General features: G+C 42.8%; 1 protein-coding gene across 10 annotated transcripts in view; it reads left to right on the plus strand.

The window, feature by feature from the left end:
- LOC102245814 (calcium-dependent secretion activator 1) overlaps positions 1 to 16260 on the plus strand; it is a 247162-nt gene that overhangs the window by 159976 nt on the left and 70926 nt on the right. For 8 of the 10 annotated variants that reach the window (XM_014533220.1, XM_014533218.1, XM_014533221.1 and 5 more), the window contains 4 exons: positions 1602 to 1748; positions 5029 to 5184; positions 8940 to 9087; positions 15759 to 15833. In XM_014533220.1, the coding sequence (XP_014388706.1) occupies positions 1602 to 1748; positions 5029 to 5184; positions 8940 to 9087; positions 15759 to 15833 (526 nt within the window). The remainder of the gene's footprint in view (positions 1 to 1601; positions 1749 to 5028; positions 5185 to 8939; positions 9088 to 15758; positions 15834 to 16260) is intronic. The other 2 variants (XM_014533224.1, XM_014533228.1) reach the window with 1 other exon arrangement.

The raw sequence follows: 16260 nt of genomic DNA on the forward strand, positions 1-16260 counted from the left end.
GAAGGGTAAAGGACACACCTGTGAGACACCTGTGTCCCTTCAGGAAGAGAATGCCAGGTTGGCAATTTACATTCTAGGTTTTTCCATCTATGAGCTATGTTGTCATTGTGAAAGAAGAACTTGTTTCTAAAGGGAGACACCTGCCCAGACTACCTACAGGGGCCAGATTTTCTGACTTGCCCCCCTGAGCAAGCCCAGAGGCGGCTCCAGCCCTTGCAAGAGTTCTGTTAGGCAAACACAGCTTGCCCGGGGCAGAGCTGCTTTGGCAAACTCGCTCTTCTCCTGCAAGATCCAAAAAGAAAGCCTCAACTCCTTTGCCAAAGTGCTGTCAACCCTCCTTCCACAGGAAGGCTCCTCTCAGATGCATAGGCTGGGCTCCACCGTGCCAGTGACTCTGGCTGGATGAACACCCTTAAAATGCCGCTACAGAGGCACGCGGTGCCAGCCTGGGACGGCATATGACACAGTCCTTGGAAGAGACACGGTTGACTCTAGTTGGGGTTATTGATTTGTTTTGTTTTTCTCTCTCCAGTCATAAAGCCCTTCCTCTCTCTTTCATCACATCAGTTGATCGATCTTCGTTCGAGAACAAAAAGCTTCTATAAAGTCACACTTTTAAATGATTTATTCATTTTTAACTTAAATTTTAACTTCTTATAGGAAAATACATCTTTAATTTTCACAAACTAAAAACACCTATAGAACAACCACACAGATCAAGAAACAGCCCCCCTCAACACCCCAGGAGCACTGCCGTTCATTCTAAGGTCTCTATCTCATGTTTGAGGGCAATCACTATAACATGAGGCCACATTTTAAATCCACTTGTGGCCAAAGAATTTACTATAAGAGCTAAATTTGGGTGTGTGTTTTTAATTTGCAATTTGTAAATATTTCTTCATTTTAATTAGACTTAATTTGAGAGGGGAAGTTTCCATGTTTTCAAGTGTTCTGTAAAATTATTTGAAGCCAGTCATTCTTGATACAATACTTTCGTCTTTGCCATCAACTCAGATGCCCCATGGCACACACAGCTGTCTTCAGAAGTAGAGATTGGAAAGAATTCTGTTTCTGTCCACCACCACCTGGTGGGTACATTTCCTGTTACATCGTGTAGCTAATATCTGACCCAAGGAATGTGCCCCCATCAAAAATAGGTTACAAACAAAAGTAAGAAAAATAAAAGTGCTCCGCCCTTTCTTTCCATCCCAGTTACTCCTCAGCACCCTTAGCCACAGCAATGCCAAGGATTCCACTAACTTCAAGTTTCTAGCGCAGGACAAGTTCTAGACGCTCATGCCAATGGACCTGAAAGCTGCAGACCCTGCACAAAGGCATTGAAATATGTGATCATTGTGGAGAGGTGTCCATGACTGTCCACGCTTTTAAGTCACTCTGTGGTTAATTTCTCCATTAAACTCTGTCATTTTCTCTGACTGCTGAGCCACACCACCGCTGCCCATCCGTCAGCTACTTTCTGAAGTGTGTCGCTGTTGTCTTGCTGTGGACTTAGCCAATTTATTTACACCTGTTGCGTGCTTCTGCCTCATCTGCATTGTCACTGTGATGGTATTTTTTCTTTCTGTCTGTTTCTTCCACAGGAGTTTAACCAGTAACCTACCCAATGTGAACCTACCCAATGTGAACCTTCCCAAAGTACCAAATCTACCAGTTAACATCCCTCTAGGCATCCCACAAATGCCTACTTTTTCGGCACCGTCATGGATGGCTGCTATATATGATGCTGAGTGTGTATTCAGTTCACATTAGATCTAATTTAAATTTAAGTGATCTTGGCATGGATATGTCTTGTTTATTTCTATACATCCCATATAACAGAGATGGAGAGGGATAATTAGACATATTTTGCTGATCATACAGAGACAATATTGTTTATTTCTGGCATGTGGCGTGTTTGTAAGATGTTTGCTATATATACAGCACTAACAATTTTTCTTACGCCCACTGAATGCTTGAGGACTATGTTTCACTTCCTGAATTCTTTTGCAAAAAGATCCTGCCCATATTTTGTTGTTTTGTTTTATTTTTAATACAGGTGGCATGGCTTTAGGAGTTATTCATCCAGAAATAGTCCAGGAAACCTCTTTCATGGGCTGACCTGTCATCTCTGGCCTGATCCAAATTTAAGAGGGAAGCACACCTACCTGAAGCTTTCTTTTTTAAAAATAATAATAATAATAAATAATTCCCAGAGACTGTTTAAACCAGAAAGTGTGTTTCTGGTGTCAGCAAAAGGCAAGCTATAGTAGCAGAATGTTGAGGGCTAAATGAAAATTTCTGAATGGATCGAGCCCCAGTCATGTACGTAACAACACTTTCCAAGGTCATCGAGTAGCACTGAGCACTGAGACCTAGGTAGCAAAGTCTCTAAATGGGAGACTGCAAGACTGAAAAAAACAAATATGAAGCTTTTTGGTAGCGGTATCCCCTGTGGTCTGAGTGTAGAAACTCTTTACCAAATGCCGGGCCACGCGGGGTTCGTTTTCTTGGAGGCCGAGCCATCCCTTTCATGCCAGCCAGCAGGTTAGGGGAATGGAGGCTGAGCCGCCATTTGTCCCAAGGCTTTGGAAATGAATCCTCTCTTTCCTCAGCAAGAAGAAGATCCAGCACCTCTAAATTCCACCTCAGGGAAATGAAATGAGAACCACGTGCATGATTTAATAAGTGAAATAAGGCTTCGCGATTCTGTGCCCCCTTTGATCCTTTTCTTAGACCACAGCTAATTATAGGCCAGATAAGCTTTTTCTTGAAAGAATAAATTGGCACGTTTTCAAAGGGAAGTGTTATTATCAAAGGAATAAAAAATGATCTGAAACTGGCAGTGAGTTTTGAAACCTTGAAATCACATCCGTCAAGATGGCCCGGGACATTTCCATTGCTCTGCGATGCAGGTAGAGCACAGGACCTGAAAACCACTGCTCTACTGGGCTCCTCCAACGCTGCCCATATTTTTTAAAAAAACTGAGCTTGTTCACAAGTTCACAATGAAATCACAGGGTCAGTGTGTCTGTTTCTCTTTTAAAGATGAATCACAATCTCTAAAAATTTATATCTGAAAAAATCTAAAAAAAAATCACATAAGTCATATTCATGCTAAGATGACTATATTAAAAGTTAGATTAGGTATTATCTGTTAATAATTAAAAATAAATATCTGAAAGCTTTTTACCTTCTTCTCTGCATGCCCTGTGACATTGTTTTTGAAAAGATATGAATCAAGACATTGTAATAAAGCAGATAATGGTCTCTGTCGATTAATTAAGGCATGAGTGGGAACACATTTTGGTAACTGCTCAGCAATCAAAATAATCTTGGTGCTATTGCCTTAACATTAACAGTTTATCTTAAAAATAAAAAGAAAATATTCTTTTCCTCATGTCAAAACTTAATAATAAGCTCTTCAAAGAAAAAGAAAAAAACCCTAGAAGAATTTTTTGAAACTCTGAAACCAGATGGGTGTCAAAATGTTGTTGTAATAAATACCAATTATTGCATTCATATGTACTTAATGATTTAAAACATACAACCATGCAGTTCCAAAACGGGGTTTAGACTAGACAAAGTTGGGGTTTCTTTTTCCCAAGCCTAGGATGGGGGAAGGGGGAAGGCTGAACCTCCACGGAGAAACGAAGCGTCCCCCCACTTTGGAGCAATGCGTATGGCAGTATCTGAAAAGAAGGCCTAGCTTCTCAATCGCCCACCAGGAAATGCCTGATTCTATATCTTTTCATAATTCCAGTTTCCTCCTTTGCCACCTTTCATTTAAAGGTCGTGTCTCCATGTTACCTGCTCCTCCGTGTCAGATACGTCTACGTACTGACCTCAGACTGGTCTGTCCTTGAAAACATGTCCCTGTTGGTCGAAGCCGTAGGCTCCCTCTTGGCATGTTGGGAGCATCCCCCCCCCACCCGCAGTAGCTGTGTATGCATTTATGCACTAGCTATATTTCTCTCTGAAGCATTAATTCAATGCAGCTGGCATCTGTCACAATAGAAACACCCACTCTCATCTGTTTCTATAGACGATGTCAGAACAAGTGGTAATGCATGGTGTGTTGGACATTTTATAAATTACTGTGTTAGCATTAGTGGTATGCGAGGAAGGGGGTGGGAGGTGGCCACCCCTCAGAGCTCCAAATGGGGTTGTTACAAAAGAGAAAGCCAGCCAGAGAAGGGCAAGAGGGTGAGAGATGGAGCGTTTCCCATACACAGGCTTTCCGTGGAGGCCCCAGGTAAAAGTTTCTTACACATCATTGTACAGAAAGGAATCAGGACCAATTCCTCCATCTGGACTGGGTAAGATGGTGCAATGGTTTAAAAAAAAATGAACAAGCTTTGCAAATATCTCTTGTCCACTCACCTCCCCACCCCCAACCTCCTCCTGGGGCTGCCTATGCAATGGGCTGGTCTATTGGAATAATGACCAATCTGAACAGACGCATGGATTCAAGGTATCCAGGTGGACTCATCTCAATTTGAGTCACCCCAACTTCTCTCCAGCTCTTCAAGAGAGAAAGCAGGTCCTCGCTCACCACTTTGTTAGCACTGTCTGTGCAGTCTCCAAGAGGCCTCCATCTGGAGGGGAGCTGGGGAAATGCATGAAGCCCGAATTTTAATAACTGCATGTCGCCATGTAGTTATTATTTGTTGAAACTTACTTCCCCCTCTGGTTCGTGGCCTTCATCTGAATCATCACATGTGTTAATGTGGTTATTAAAAGAAGGCTGATTTTTACCATACACTGTTCTCCTGGCCGTGATGGGGCAATACGTCCCTCAGACTTCTCACTGGTCTGAATAATTGGCTGAACAAAGCCGCCTAGGTCATGTATGGTAAAACTCAAAATCTGCCGGTGGAGAATGCCCCCACCTCCACCGCCAACACGCGTCGTTTTGTATGTTGAAGCTACTGTTTGCCTCGAGCCTTCTAGTCCCAGTTGTCTTTGTGTCAGCTTTTCAGAGCCCAAGGCCAGTGGGTGACTCTTGGTTTTTTGTTTTTACCCTGCCAGCAACGGATCAGGCACCTCGGAGGATCTGTTCTGGAAGCTCGATGCCCTTCAGACCTTCATTCGGGACTTACACTGGCCCGAGGAAGAGTTTGGGAAGCACCTGGAGCAACGGCTGAAGCTGATGGCAAGTGACATGATAGAATCTTGTGTCAAAAGGTAAGCCCGGCGCCTGGGCGGTCTCTGCACGCCTTTCCCACCACACACTGGCCCAGGGCAGGGCTGATTGGCCATAACTTGGAGTTTTTTTTGAGAAAGTGACTGCTTATCAAAGTCAGTTGGAGTGGTGGCCACCCAAGTCCAGCTTCTGTTCACCTGCCCCACACCTGCCCCAAGCAAACGACGTGGCTGTTATTTCACTGAGCTCCATAGGAAAGGCTCCGTGTCGGTTCTTGTTTGTATCTCTGACATCTAGCAGCATCTGGCGCAAAATACTTAGTAAACATATTTTAGATGTAGGAGTGTATGCATGGTGGGCAGCTAGATGGAAATCAAAGAAGCACATCCTATTGCTGAGCCAGCGAATCCAGTGCAGGGGCAGGAATCTAGTGAATTTCCAGCCATGTGGGCAGGACCTGAGCAGCATCATTCATTCTGTACATGGGAACCGAGCCTGTACTACCTGCCGGCTATTAGATGTCGTGTGCAAAATCTAACTAGATATCACCAAGAGGGCATGCTGCCTGCTTTGTCCCCGTGGGATGTGGGATTGAGGTGGGAAGGCTGCCCTTGCAGTCCCCAGGTGACTGTTCTGCAGGCAAGGAGAAGAAAAGGAGAACAGCGTGCATCCTTTCTCCGGGAATTGTTCGAGCTCCTCCTCTCCGCAGGCACAGGACTGCGTTCCCAGCGTGCCAAGGACTGCACCCTTCCTTCATGGAGTGTCTGTATCCACACAGCCTCAGATGTGACACCATTGTCATCACCCTGTCTATCCCCAGACACATGTCCAAGTGCTTCTGCCAGTTCCCAACAATTCCATTATTATTCCTCATTTTAAAAAAAAGACCGCAAGCATCACAGGCCACTTGGCTTTCCAGATGTTGTGTAGTTTAGTTGATGGACCAGTTGTGGGAGTCAGGGACTGGGTTTGGCTGGGAGTGCTCTGAGTTCATCGTGTTATATCTTGGAAAAAGAAAAGGGATGTAATAGCATCAAAACTGGAACCAGAAGGCAAACATGACATAGTCACAGGTAGGTGAGCTTCTTGGCAGGAATTAGAGAAAGAGCAGCGCGCTATGGAGAATCCTCAGGAACTTAAGTCCCGGTGACCCAGATCCTGCGCTTTGTCCTTTTCTTCCCACTCTTGGACTCAAAGGCAGGCCTATGTCTCAACCCCAAGGTCAAAATGTTTCCTTAGGGTTTTGACTCTCACCATCTCCTACAGAGTCTGTCTCAATTTTAGGAAAAGCCAATCTTCTCCTATGGCTAAACCATTTCACACAAAAACTGCTCGTCAAAGTAGCTCCTCTGGCGAAACGCTCCTTGGGACTGTAATGCATTAGAATGAAGGCCCACTCGCTTCTGAGCTGTGCACGCGGTTGTACAGAAAGACACGCGTGCCCTTCTCTGGAGAGCCAGTCTTTTGAATAGATAATAAGTAATAGGAGATGACATATAGGTGGGCTAGGAGTCAGCCACTCAGAGAGTGTGAGCTCCTCAGAGGCAGGCGGTGTATCTCGTTCATTTTGAGTTCCTCGCCCGTCCCAGGTCCCAGCATCATGCTTGACACATGGTAGCTGTTAAGTAACTGTTTATTACTAGGAGTTGGTCACCTGCACATGTACTCCTGACCCTGGTGTCCCTTCCACTTAAGGCCCCAGTCTAAGCACAAACCAGACAAGAGCAAACATGAGTGGAAATATCGTCCCCAGACAGCCAGAGGCAGAGGGTAAGACATGAAACAGTCTGTGGGTGTTTTAAGACATAGAGCCCACATTCGTAGAGCCTAGAACATTTGCTTTACTGTTTGGGACGGAATAAAGGGCCCCTGTTCTAGGATAACAGAGTAAGGACATGATTTCATGGATGTAAATATGCAACACCGAAGTCAATCAGTACTCCTCATTGCCAAGTTTCTAAGAAATTGAAATAACTTATTTGATGATAGCATCCACTTAGTGAACCTGACAGAGCCTCTAGTCTAGTCTACATCAGGCGCTGTGCTCCACACAAAACATGGTGCCCTAACTCTGCCCTCAAAGAGCATCAGCTGGATTAAATGACCTCTCCATTCCTGCCTTTTGGCCCCATAGAGCCCTCTTGGTCATATTAATTTTGCATTCGGCTTCCTGTTTTCACAGCCCCACGCTCTAAGGGCTATGAGCAGATCTCCTATGAAAGCAGATGATTACTGCATTCATTGTAAGGAATCAGTTTAGCATTTCCCTGTCTCAAGTTGGGCCGGGACTGGCCAGTGAGCCTGAGAAGATCAGCACAGGGACCTGTCCAACTCAGTCCCCATCAGGCCTCCTTTGCACAAAACCAGAACGTGATGTATTTGCAGCGTAGCTTAAAATGATCATCGTGATCAGAAAGCTACATCAGTGCACCGAGTCCTCAGAAGCCAAGATACATTTATCTTTAACATGATCATATAATATATAGGAGTGTTTGAAGGCATTTTTTTTAGTAGTTTGCTTAAGAGCTGAGCTTCCAACCTTAGAAATTATACTTGGCTTCCCTCATGCACCCAGGGTATGTTAGCAAGCTGGCACCCTCTCCGAGCTAGCTAGCTGTGTGGTCCTCTCTGCACTGTTAGGAAACTGCTACAAATGCCTCTTAAAGCGATGCCTTCCTGGGGGCTGCGCGATCTCCAGAACCTGACCGGGCACAATGCTGAAAAGATGCCTTGGACAAAGGACCTTTAGTAAAACCACTTACTAACCAGGTGCTTTTCTCTAAAGACATGTGATGAGGATGTGACCCGTTTCTCTGAAACCTTTCAAACCATAACTGGGCCCCTCTACAGGCTGATATCAGGGATTAAATCTCACACCTGTAGCACTAGCTGGTCAGGTCGAACCGAGCTTTACCGGGAGCAGTTAGCACATTGCTAGGATCATGGTTTGACCTAAGTCAGAATGATGTCACAGTAAATCTCCACCATTACACAAGTCTTGAAGTGGGAAGTATGGCATGACATTTTTACTTATAAGTATAATGTGTTCTTTATTGCAAAATAAAGCATTGACATGGCAATGCAAACAAACAAGCAAGCATAGTGGAAGTCCCCCCTTACCACCTCTCCTAATTTCACTCTCCTCCGCAAAGGTAGTCATCTCATTTTTAGTCTTTAAAGCAATCTAATAAGCTTGTTGTTGTTGTTTTTAATTTCAGTCTCTTTCAAAGCCAGAATAAAATTAATAAATAAGTAAAACAATAAATGTCATTTAAGATTTTTTTCCCCACCAGAAGATTGTGAAGATTAGAGATAAAATTAAATAATAAATAAAACAATAAATGTCATTTAAGATTTTTTTCCCACCAAGAGATTGTGAAGATTAGAAACTGCTTTTTTATTTTTTTTGCTGGGGGGGGTGGTTTTTTTAAATGAAGGGATTCAAGGTAGGTAGTTGCCAGTGTGAGAGGACTTACATGTGCTGTAATTGGGTTTTTGTTCATTCATTCATTCTCCTGCAATTAGAGTTCTCCATAGCATGTGAGCGACAGACAGAAATACGCCGAGCTACAGGTGTTCCGTGCACTGCCGAGAAAGAAGGGTGTGCGTGGCTGTCTCCCTGAATAGGCCTTCCTGAGCTGGGAAAGTCATTTTTAAAAGAACACATGTGAAGTCATTGTCGATTGAAACTGATTACAGCCTTCAATTTTCTTTTCCACTGACCTCTCAGAAAATGTCTCCTCCTCCCGCTGCCATCTGAATGCTGAATTGGTCTTTTCCTACTTTGTTTTAATAGAACCAGGATTGCATTTGAAGTTAAGCTGCAAAAAACCAGTCGATCAACAGATTTTCGAGTCCCACAGTCAATATGCACCATGTTTAATGTTATGGTTGATGCCAAAGCTCAATCAACAAAACTTTGCAGCATGGAAATGGGCCAAGAGGTAAAAATATATATATATAGATCTCTCCTCCCTTACAGCCCCCCCTCCCACCATTGATCACGTAGAAGAAAACTTCACAAATTCCTTCCATCTACACTATCTGCTAACTTCAGAAATATACTCTTAACATTTGTAGATTAAGCCGCAGATGAATGTTTGGTGTCCGTTTGTTAAGTAAATGTCTACGGCTTGTGCTAATGAGCATGCCGGTCACTTGGTAGTGATTCTTGGCTAGCGTTGGAGTGGCCGTTAAGTTCCTCTAAGTCCAATGATGTTTGATGATCTTATTTATTAGGCTGGTATCTCCAACAGATGTTTGCCAGAATGCAAGTCATTTTCACATTTGAAGTGCGTTTTATCACTTTGAACATCTGGACGGCAGGAGAGCTCTCTTTTTCGAATCTAGCATCTTCCAGGATCTATAATGTTGGCTCACCCTGCTACCCAGTCGCCAGCAGCAGGTTCTGAATTTTTAAGAAATCGCAGACTTTAATTTTCCTGAGATTGATTGTGCATCTTCCCTGACCAAAAGTTTAGTCCTTTGCTAAGTTTCCAGCTCCAAAGTGGTATTTAAAATGTAAAGGAGAAAGCAACAGCAACTCGGGCTTGATTAAAGACCATCGTGATCATTTTCCTCTGATGGCCTTACGCCAGCGAGATATTCATATACCAATTTAGAATTAATGCAAAAACATTTCTGGCAACTCTCATGTTGTTGCCAATTGGCATAAATTGCTCCTAAATCAGATCTTTCGATACCAGCCCTACATGCTCAGAATTTTTTACTAAATTATATTTGCTCCTTATTCGTTATTTATTTTCTCTTTCGGCACCTTCCATTTTTAAATGTGGGTTGGTGGTATTCTCTTCCTGGCAAGATCATCTTTAAGCTTCTTTCCCCCCAGACCAGCTTCCTCCACCACGTTTGTGACTTTCTGGTCAGGGACCTTTCCCCGGGGTTATGGTCTAGGCCAGGGGTGGGCAAACTTTTTGACTCGAGGGCCACAATGGGCTCTTAAACTGGACCGGAGGGCCGGAACAAAAGCATGGATGGAGTGTTTGTGTGAACTAATATAAATTCAAAGTAAACATCATTACATAAAAGGGTACGGTCTTTTTTTTTTTAGTTTTATTCATTTCAAACGGGCCGGATCTGGCCCGCGGGCCGTAGTTTGCCCACGGCTGGTCTAGGCTTTGGGTCACATGCAAGGGATTCTCTCTGCTGGTTCCCTTTGCTGCAGGTGAGCAATCTGGAGCAGCAGATCTAACTTCAGTGCATCAGGCTAATCAGAGAGCTTCCCAAACCCAGATTGTTGGGTCTCACCCCAAGAGTCCCCAGTAGGTCTGGGGTGTGGTCCAAGATTTTGCATTTCTAACAAATCCCCTGATGATACTGATGCCACTGGCTGGTCTGGAGACCACACCGTAAGAACCACTGGTCTGGAGGTTCAGTATCCAAACCTGAGTGGAGAAGGGCTCAGGCAGGAACGTCAGCGTCCTGGGGAAGGCTCCGGCTGGGGAGAGCCTCCTGGTTGGGGGTCTCACCCGGGCTGTGCTGCCCACCAGAGCTGGTCGAGTGGCTCAGCCTCTTTGGGCCTCGGTTTCTTCATCTGTAAAATGATAGCACTATTCTAGTTCTATTCAGGTTGCTTTTAGCTGCAGAATCAGTTCTTCAGACCTTACTGGAAAAAAAGGGAGGGGCAAGCATGTGAAACGAATAAAATTTCTGGATGCAGTAGGGGCATCACCCACTCACATTTCTCTGGGCGACTCTGAACCATCTCTTGGGCTTCACAGAGCCCACTTAAAAAAACCTGTCTTGGATGGTCTCTAAGAATCGTGAGTGACTTCCAGAATCCTTCTCCTCCTGAATTTTTCTCTCTTTGGAGCTTTATTTTTTTAAAAATGAGATATAATTCACATACCATAAAATTCGCTCTTAAAGTATACAATTCAGTAGCATTTAGTATATTCACAAAATTGTGCAACCATCACCACAATCAGTTGCAGGACATTCTTATCACCCTAAAAAGAAATCTGGACCCATTAGTATAATTCCCCAACCCTCCCTCCCCAGCCCCAGGTAACCGGCATTCTACTTCTGTTAATAAGGACTTGCCTATTTGAGCATTTCATATAAATGGAATATACTAACATGTGGCATTTGTGCCTTCTTTCACCTGGCATAATGTTAAGATTTATACATGTTGTTCCAAGAAATTTATGGAGCCATTTCCCAGGAAAAATACTTTCACATACAATTTCAAGGGACCCGGGAAGTTTGTCAGGCCAAACTAAAGACCCCGTTGGAAATATGTGATAGGAAATAAGTCCTCTGAGGGACCTTGCTCTGTGGCTGTGACCTTGAGTAGAACTTTAGTGAGAAGTCTCATGCAAATGGTCCCTCGTCAACTCTTCCCATCTTCTAGAATGGGGATATTTATCTCCAAAGTAAAACTGAACAGTTAGAACGACATTGGCCAAAGGTGATGACTGGGAACATCCTGAAATTGGGAGAATAGATGAAAGTTTAATTTTTTTTGAGTTTTCACTTTGTGAGTATCTGATATTGAACTCCTATTAGAGATCTAGTTACCGATGCCTGTTTCCACCTGGATTCCAATGCCCTCAAGGAGTTTTAGAATAGATTCTCCAGTTTTAAGTCACTTCTTGAATTTCATCCCTGGGGTAAAGTAGCATCTAAAGGCAGCTGTTGAAACATTTGTTAACCATACTTTTCCATCTTAAATATTTATTTTTTCATTAAAATTTGCAAAGCACCAATAGAGAGGAAATTGTATATTAAATACTTTCTCACTTGGTCTAGAGTGTTTTCATCTCATTTCCAAGGTCAGATGGTCTTAACAGAAAGACAACATACACACAATCTGTTCCATGACAAGGCAAAATGTGCAGCACTGGGAGTCAAGTGAATGATTTTCCCAGTGTGATTGTGAATTTGCAGCAACTTAGCTCATTAGAAGCAAAAGTAAACTTCCCAAACTTTCCATGCCATTGAAGATTAGTAGTTCCCTTGCTATATCATGATCTAGGGCCCCAGAATATAATTTATTATTATTATTGTAATTATTATTATTAGTTATTATTATCAAGCCAATCCAAGAAGGCCAGCAGAAGGGACTGAAAAAATGCAAAAATAAGAAAGAGCGCTCTTTGTACCCAAATTGGATAATTCATCTGACTGCAAAAAAATGTTGTGATAAGATAATCTAGAGGGGGTGGGGAGGGATGGTAATTAAACAATACCTGGTAGTATTTATACTCCTTCCTGGAGCGTCACATCTGCATGGAACAATTACTCTCCTGAGAAAGAGCAGAGTAAAGGCAGAGTACTCACTGTTGCTCCAGAAAAGTCAATCAAATAAGTCTTGGAAGAAACTGATAAAAGAAATCCATGTATTTGGTAATTAATTGTGTAAGAATGAAGGCTACTTAGATAAATACCCCTTTGCTACATAATAAGCAGAATAGATATTACCCTGCCCTACTATACCTCCAAAGTGGGTTTTATTTCGTTGAGATTATAATTGACATACAACAAAGTATGTAGGTTTTAGATGAGTTTAGAGAAATACACACATGTAACTACCATGCTAATCATTGGTTAAGGCAGCAGTAATATTGCCTTGTAGCACTTCTAAGTTTCCAAACCATGTGCCCATGCATTGTTTCATTACTTTGTAGTGATTTCTATATTAACAACAGGGATAATTCTAGCCCCATTGAGGAAATGAGGAAATAGACTAACAGAAATGACATACTCAAGTTTCCTCTAGAAGTAAGAAGCAGAATAAGCATATCAAAACATTTTTATAGCCCTAGCTGGTTTGGCTCAGTGGATAGAGCGTTGGCCTGCAGACTGAAGGGTCCAGGGTTCGATTCCAGTCAAGGGCACATGCCCGGGTTGTGGGCTTGGTCCCCAGTGTGGGGCATTCAGGAGGCAGCCAATCAATGATTCTGTCTCATCATTGATGTTTCTATCTCTCTCTCCCTCTCCCTTCCTCTCTGAAATCAATAAAAATATGTATATATTTTTAAAACCCACTTTTTTATAAGCAGAATAAAAGAAATGTGGACAGGAGTGGTGATAATACTCATAAATTCATAGATAGCGAAAGGGAGAGACAGTGGGAGTACCTGGGAGGAGTCAGGGCCAACTTTGGCATGGAAAACATGAGAGCAAGGAGAGGTTCCCACAAACCACCGTGTCTCCATATACTTCTGTCTGGATTCCTTAGAGGAGGGAAGAGAAAGCTTGTTTGTTTTTCAGAAAAGACACTGTTAACTCCTCAGGACAGATCGTGCCTGGATCTTTCGTGAGTGATGCATAGGGAACATGCTCTTGGCTCTGCTTGCCATTTCAGCTAAGTTTTTTGAGAGAATGTTTCTGTTCTCAATGATGTTCTTTGCTTGTTTAGAAGCTTCTCATTTAATATTTCATATTAAATTATTTTTGCCTACAGCTAACTTTTCTGAGTTAAATCTCATCATTAATGTCATAAATGTGAATCACTTATAGTGATCCAAAGAGAATCTAGAAGGCGCAGTCACGTGAGGGCAGGTGAGGGTGTGACTCGGGATCTTATCACAAGACCTAAAAATGAGTTGGGAGCCCTGTCAACATTCCTGGGGTCCTTTGTTTTGACATCTTTCTGTGTTTTAGCACAGAACCCTGCAGATAGTGTTTGCATTTAGCCCCAGATTTCTGCCACTTCCTAGTAAATTCTTTCGTGAAGTTAGCAGCAGAGCCAACGTGGGTTCTGTTTATCAGGACTGTGCAACACCACCATTTGCTTTTTTCTCTCTCTCTCTAGTCAACTAAAAGGCAAGTAAAATGAGATGATTGAGCAATAAGACCATCTCCCCCTAGCCTTGCTTTCTACTTTATGAATTTCAACAAATAATATTGGAATTGCAATTATAAGTTGGCAAAATGTTTCCACATCTAGACCCTCAGTACATCTTCGAACTAGATCTATGATTCTGAGAGCAGGACTGCCAGGAAAAAAACTTGACCCTGATTTTTTAATAGCCCTGATTGGGTGGCACCTGGTTGGTGCATCGTTCTGTGCACCAAAAAGATTATAGGTTCAGTGCCAGGTCAGGGCACATACCTAGGTTGTAGGTTCAATCCCCAACCATCCCATGTGGGTTCATATCCGAGGCAAGCAATCAATGCTTTTTCTCCTGATCTCTCTCTCTCTCCTGTCCTCTCTCTCTGGAATCAATAAAAACATATCCTTGAGTGAGGATAAATAAATAAATAAATAGTAATAATGAAACAGACCTGCTAAATATCTTTACACAGGGTGTGCCTCGTTCCCATTACAAAATCATCAATAATTTATACTGGCTTCTCCCCTGTCCCATTGATCCTAGGTAGTAGTAGTATCTGTTGTGTGTGTTTTTTTAGTTTTTTTTGTTGTTGTTTTACAGATGAAGAAACCGAACTATATTTTCTTAGGCAACGTAACTAACCAACTTTGCACTGGGGTTTTGTCTAGGTCTTCCAGTTACAAATAAAATCCCACGATGACTTGAAATGAATTAACCTCATTCCCATCCCTTTGCTCCCTTTCAATACTGCTGATCGCCAGTTATCAGAATATCAAACCACATTAATATGGCTTATGATTTCCGCATGTTTTCATAGCTTTCTGGATGGTTTGTTTAATTTTTCTTTTCTCATGTGCCCTATTGTCCTAATTTTCATTTGCATTGTTCCCTTTTCTTTCGATTCCTAATTACTCCTCCCTCTGAAAGTTTGCTAACGAGTGGGTAAGTGCATTTTCTTTCCGGAGAGCCGTGCTTGGCATTGTTGTTTTCCATTGAGGAAATGTGGAATAACTCAATGGATATTGAGATGCTCTAATAAATGTCAAGGAGCTGGCATACAGTGCTTTCTGTTGAAATCGCGTTTTCTTTCCTCCTGGCATGTGCAGCAGATTTTGTTTGTGTGGGGTTTGTTTTTGCATTACTATTTAAATTTAATAACCGACAGCAGCAGTTAGAGAATTTGAAAAACTTAGTAGCAGTCTCATTAGTGCTCTAAGCCTGGGTCTGCTTGCCCATCATGGAGAAGACGAGTGGCAGCCACCAGGGTTGAGAAAGAGGCACTGCCCGGGCACTGAGTCAACACACTGAGCTGGAATGAGGGGGGCTGAGGCATTCACCCCAAAAAGCCAAAGGTCTTAGAACAGTTTTTGCAAAATCACGCACAGTGTATTGGTCAAATTCCCTTCGGAAGGGTGTACTCCTAAGCCACAGCTCCCAGCAGTTTCCCAAAGATAATTTTCGTCCCTGTATTAAATTGTTGTGGTATCGGGCTTTGTACGACCCAGATCAACACGCTGCTGGGCTGTGAAGCCATCCATGCCAGCTTTTGTAAATGCCTGTGTGTCTCTTCACATAGCAAAGCAATTGAACGCTTTGGGTGAGGAGCAATGTGCCTGGTAATTTTTTTAAGAGCTTCGAATCTCTCCTCATCAAAGACACGCAGTCAGAATCTTGCAGCTGCTTCCAGGACTGTGGAGAGGGACGGGGTGGGCAGGCCAGGCTTTAGGTATAAATTGCATTGTCTAAAAATGACCGACGGATGCCATGCCATCACCTCCCAAACATGCTAATATTTGTCTTTCTGTGTTCTTCAGCATCAATACCATTCAAAAATAGACGAACTAATTGAAGAAACTGTTAAAGAAATGATAACACTCTTGGTGGCAAAGGTAATCTTCCGTTTCAGGTGAAATGTTTCGTTGTGAGCATTGCTTTGTTATGTCTGCATTCCCATTAAAATGTCACACGTCAAAAAGTTGAGCCGGGCACTTATATTTCTCAGGAAACAGGATTGCGCCTCACCCAGCCGCAGTGCCGAGTGATTTTTCTGATGATTGCGAGCCGAGTGAGGATGAAGCGATGAAGTGGCATATGTTAACTTAATAAGAATTTGTCCCCAAACGCTGCACTAGGTTATGCAGGAAATGTTTGTTTTGTTTTTCAGCATTGACAAAGTTAGGTTTTTAAATACAGAAAGTTAAACGGTAATAAGGAATTCTGCCATCCTAGGAACCCCCTTCCCCCTAGTTTTACATGCAGTGAGAGTCATAATAAAGCAGAAAAGTCAGATAAAGCTATTTCAGTCACCCTCATGAA

This window comes from Myotis brandtii, unplaced genomic scaffold, assembly GCF_000412655.1.
Source record: "Myotis brandtii unplaced genomic scaffold, ASM41265v1 scaffold954, whole genome shotgun sequence".
Lineage (NCBI taxonomy): Eukaryota > Metazoa > Chordata > Mammalia > Chiroptera > Vespertilionidae > Myotis > Myotis brandtii.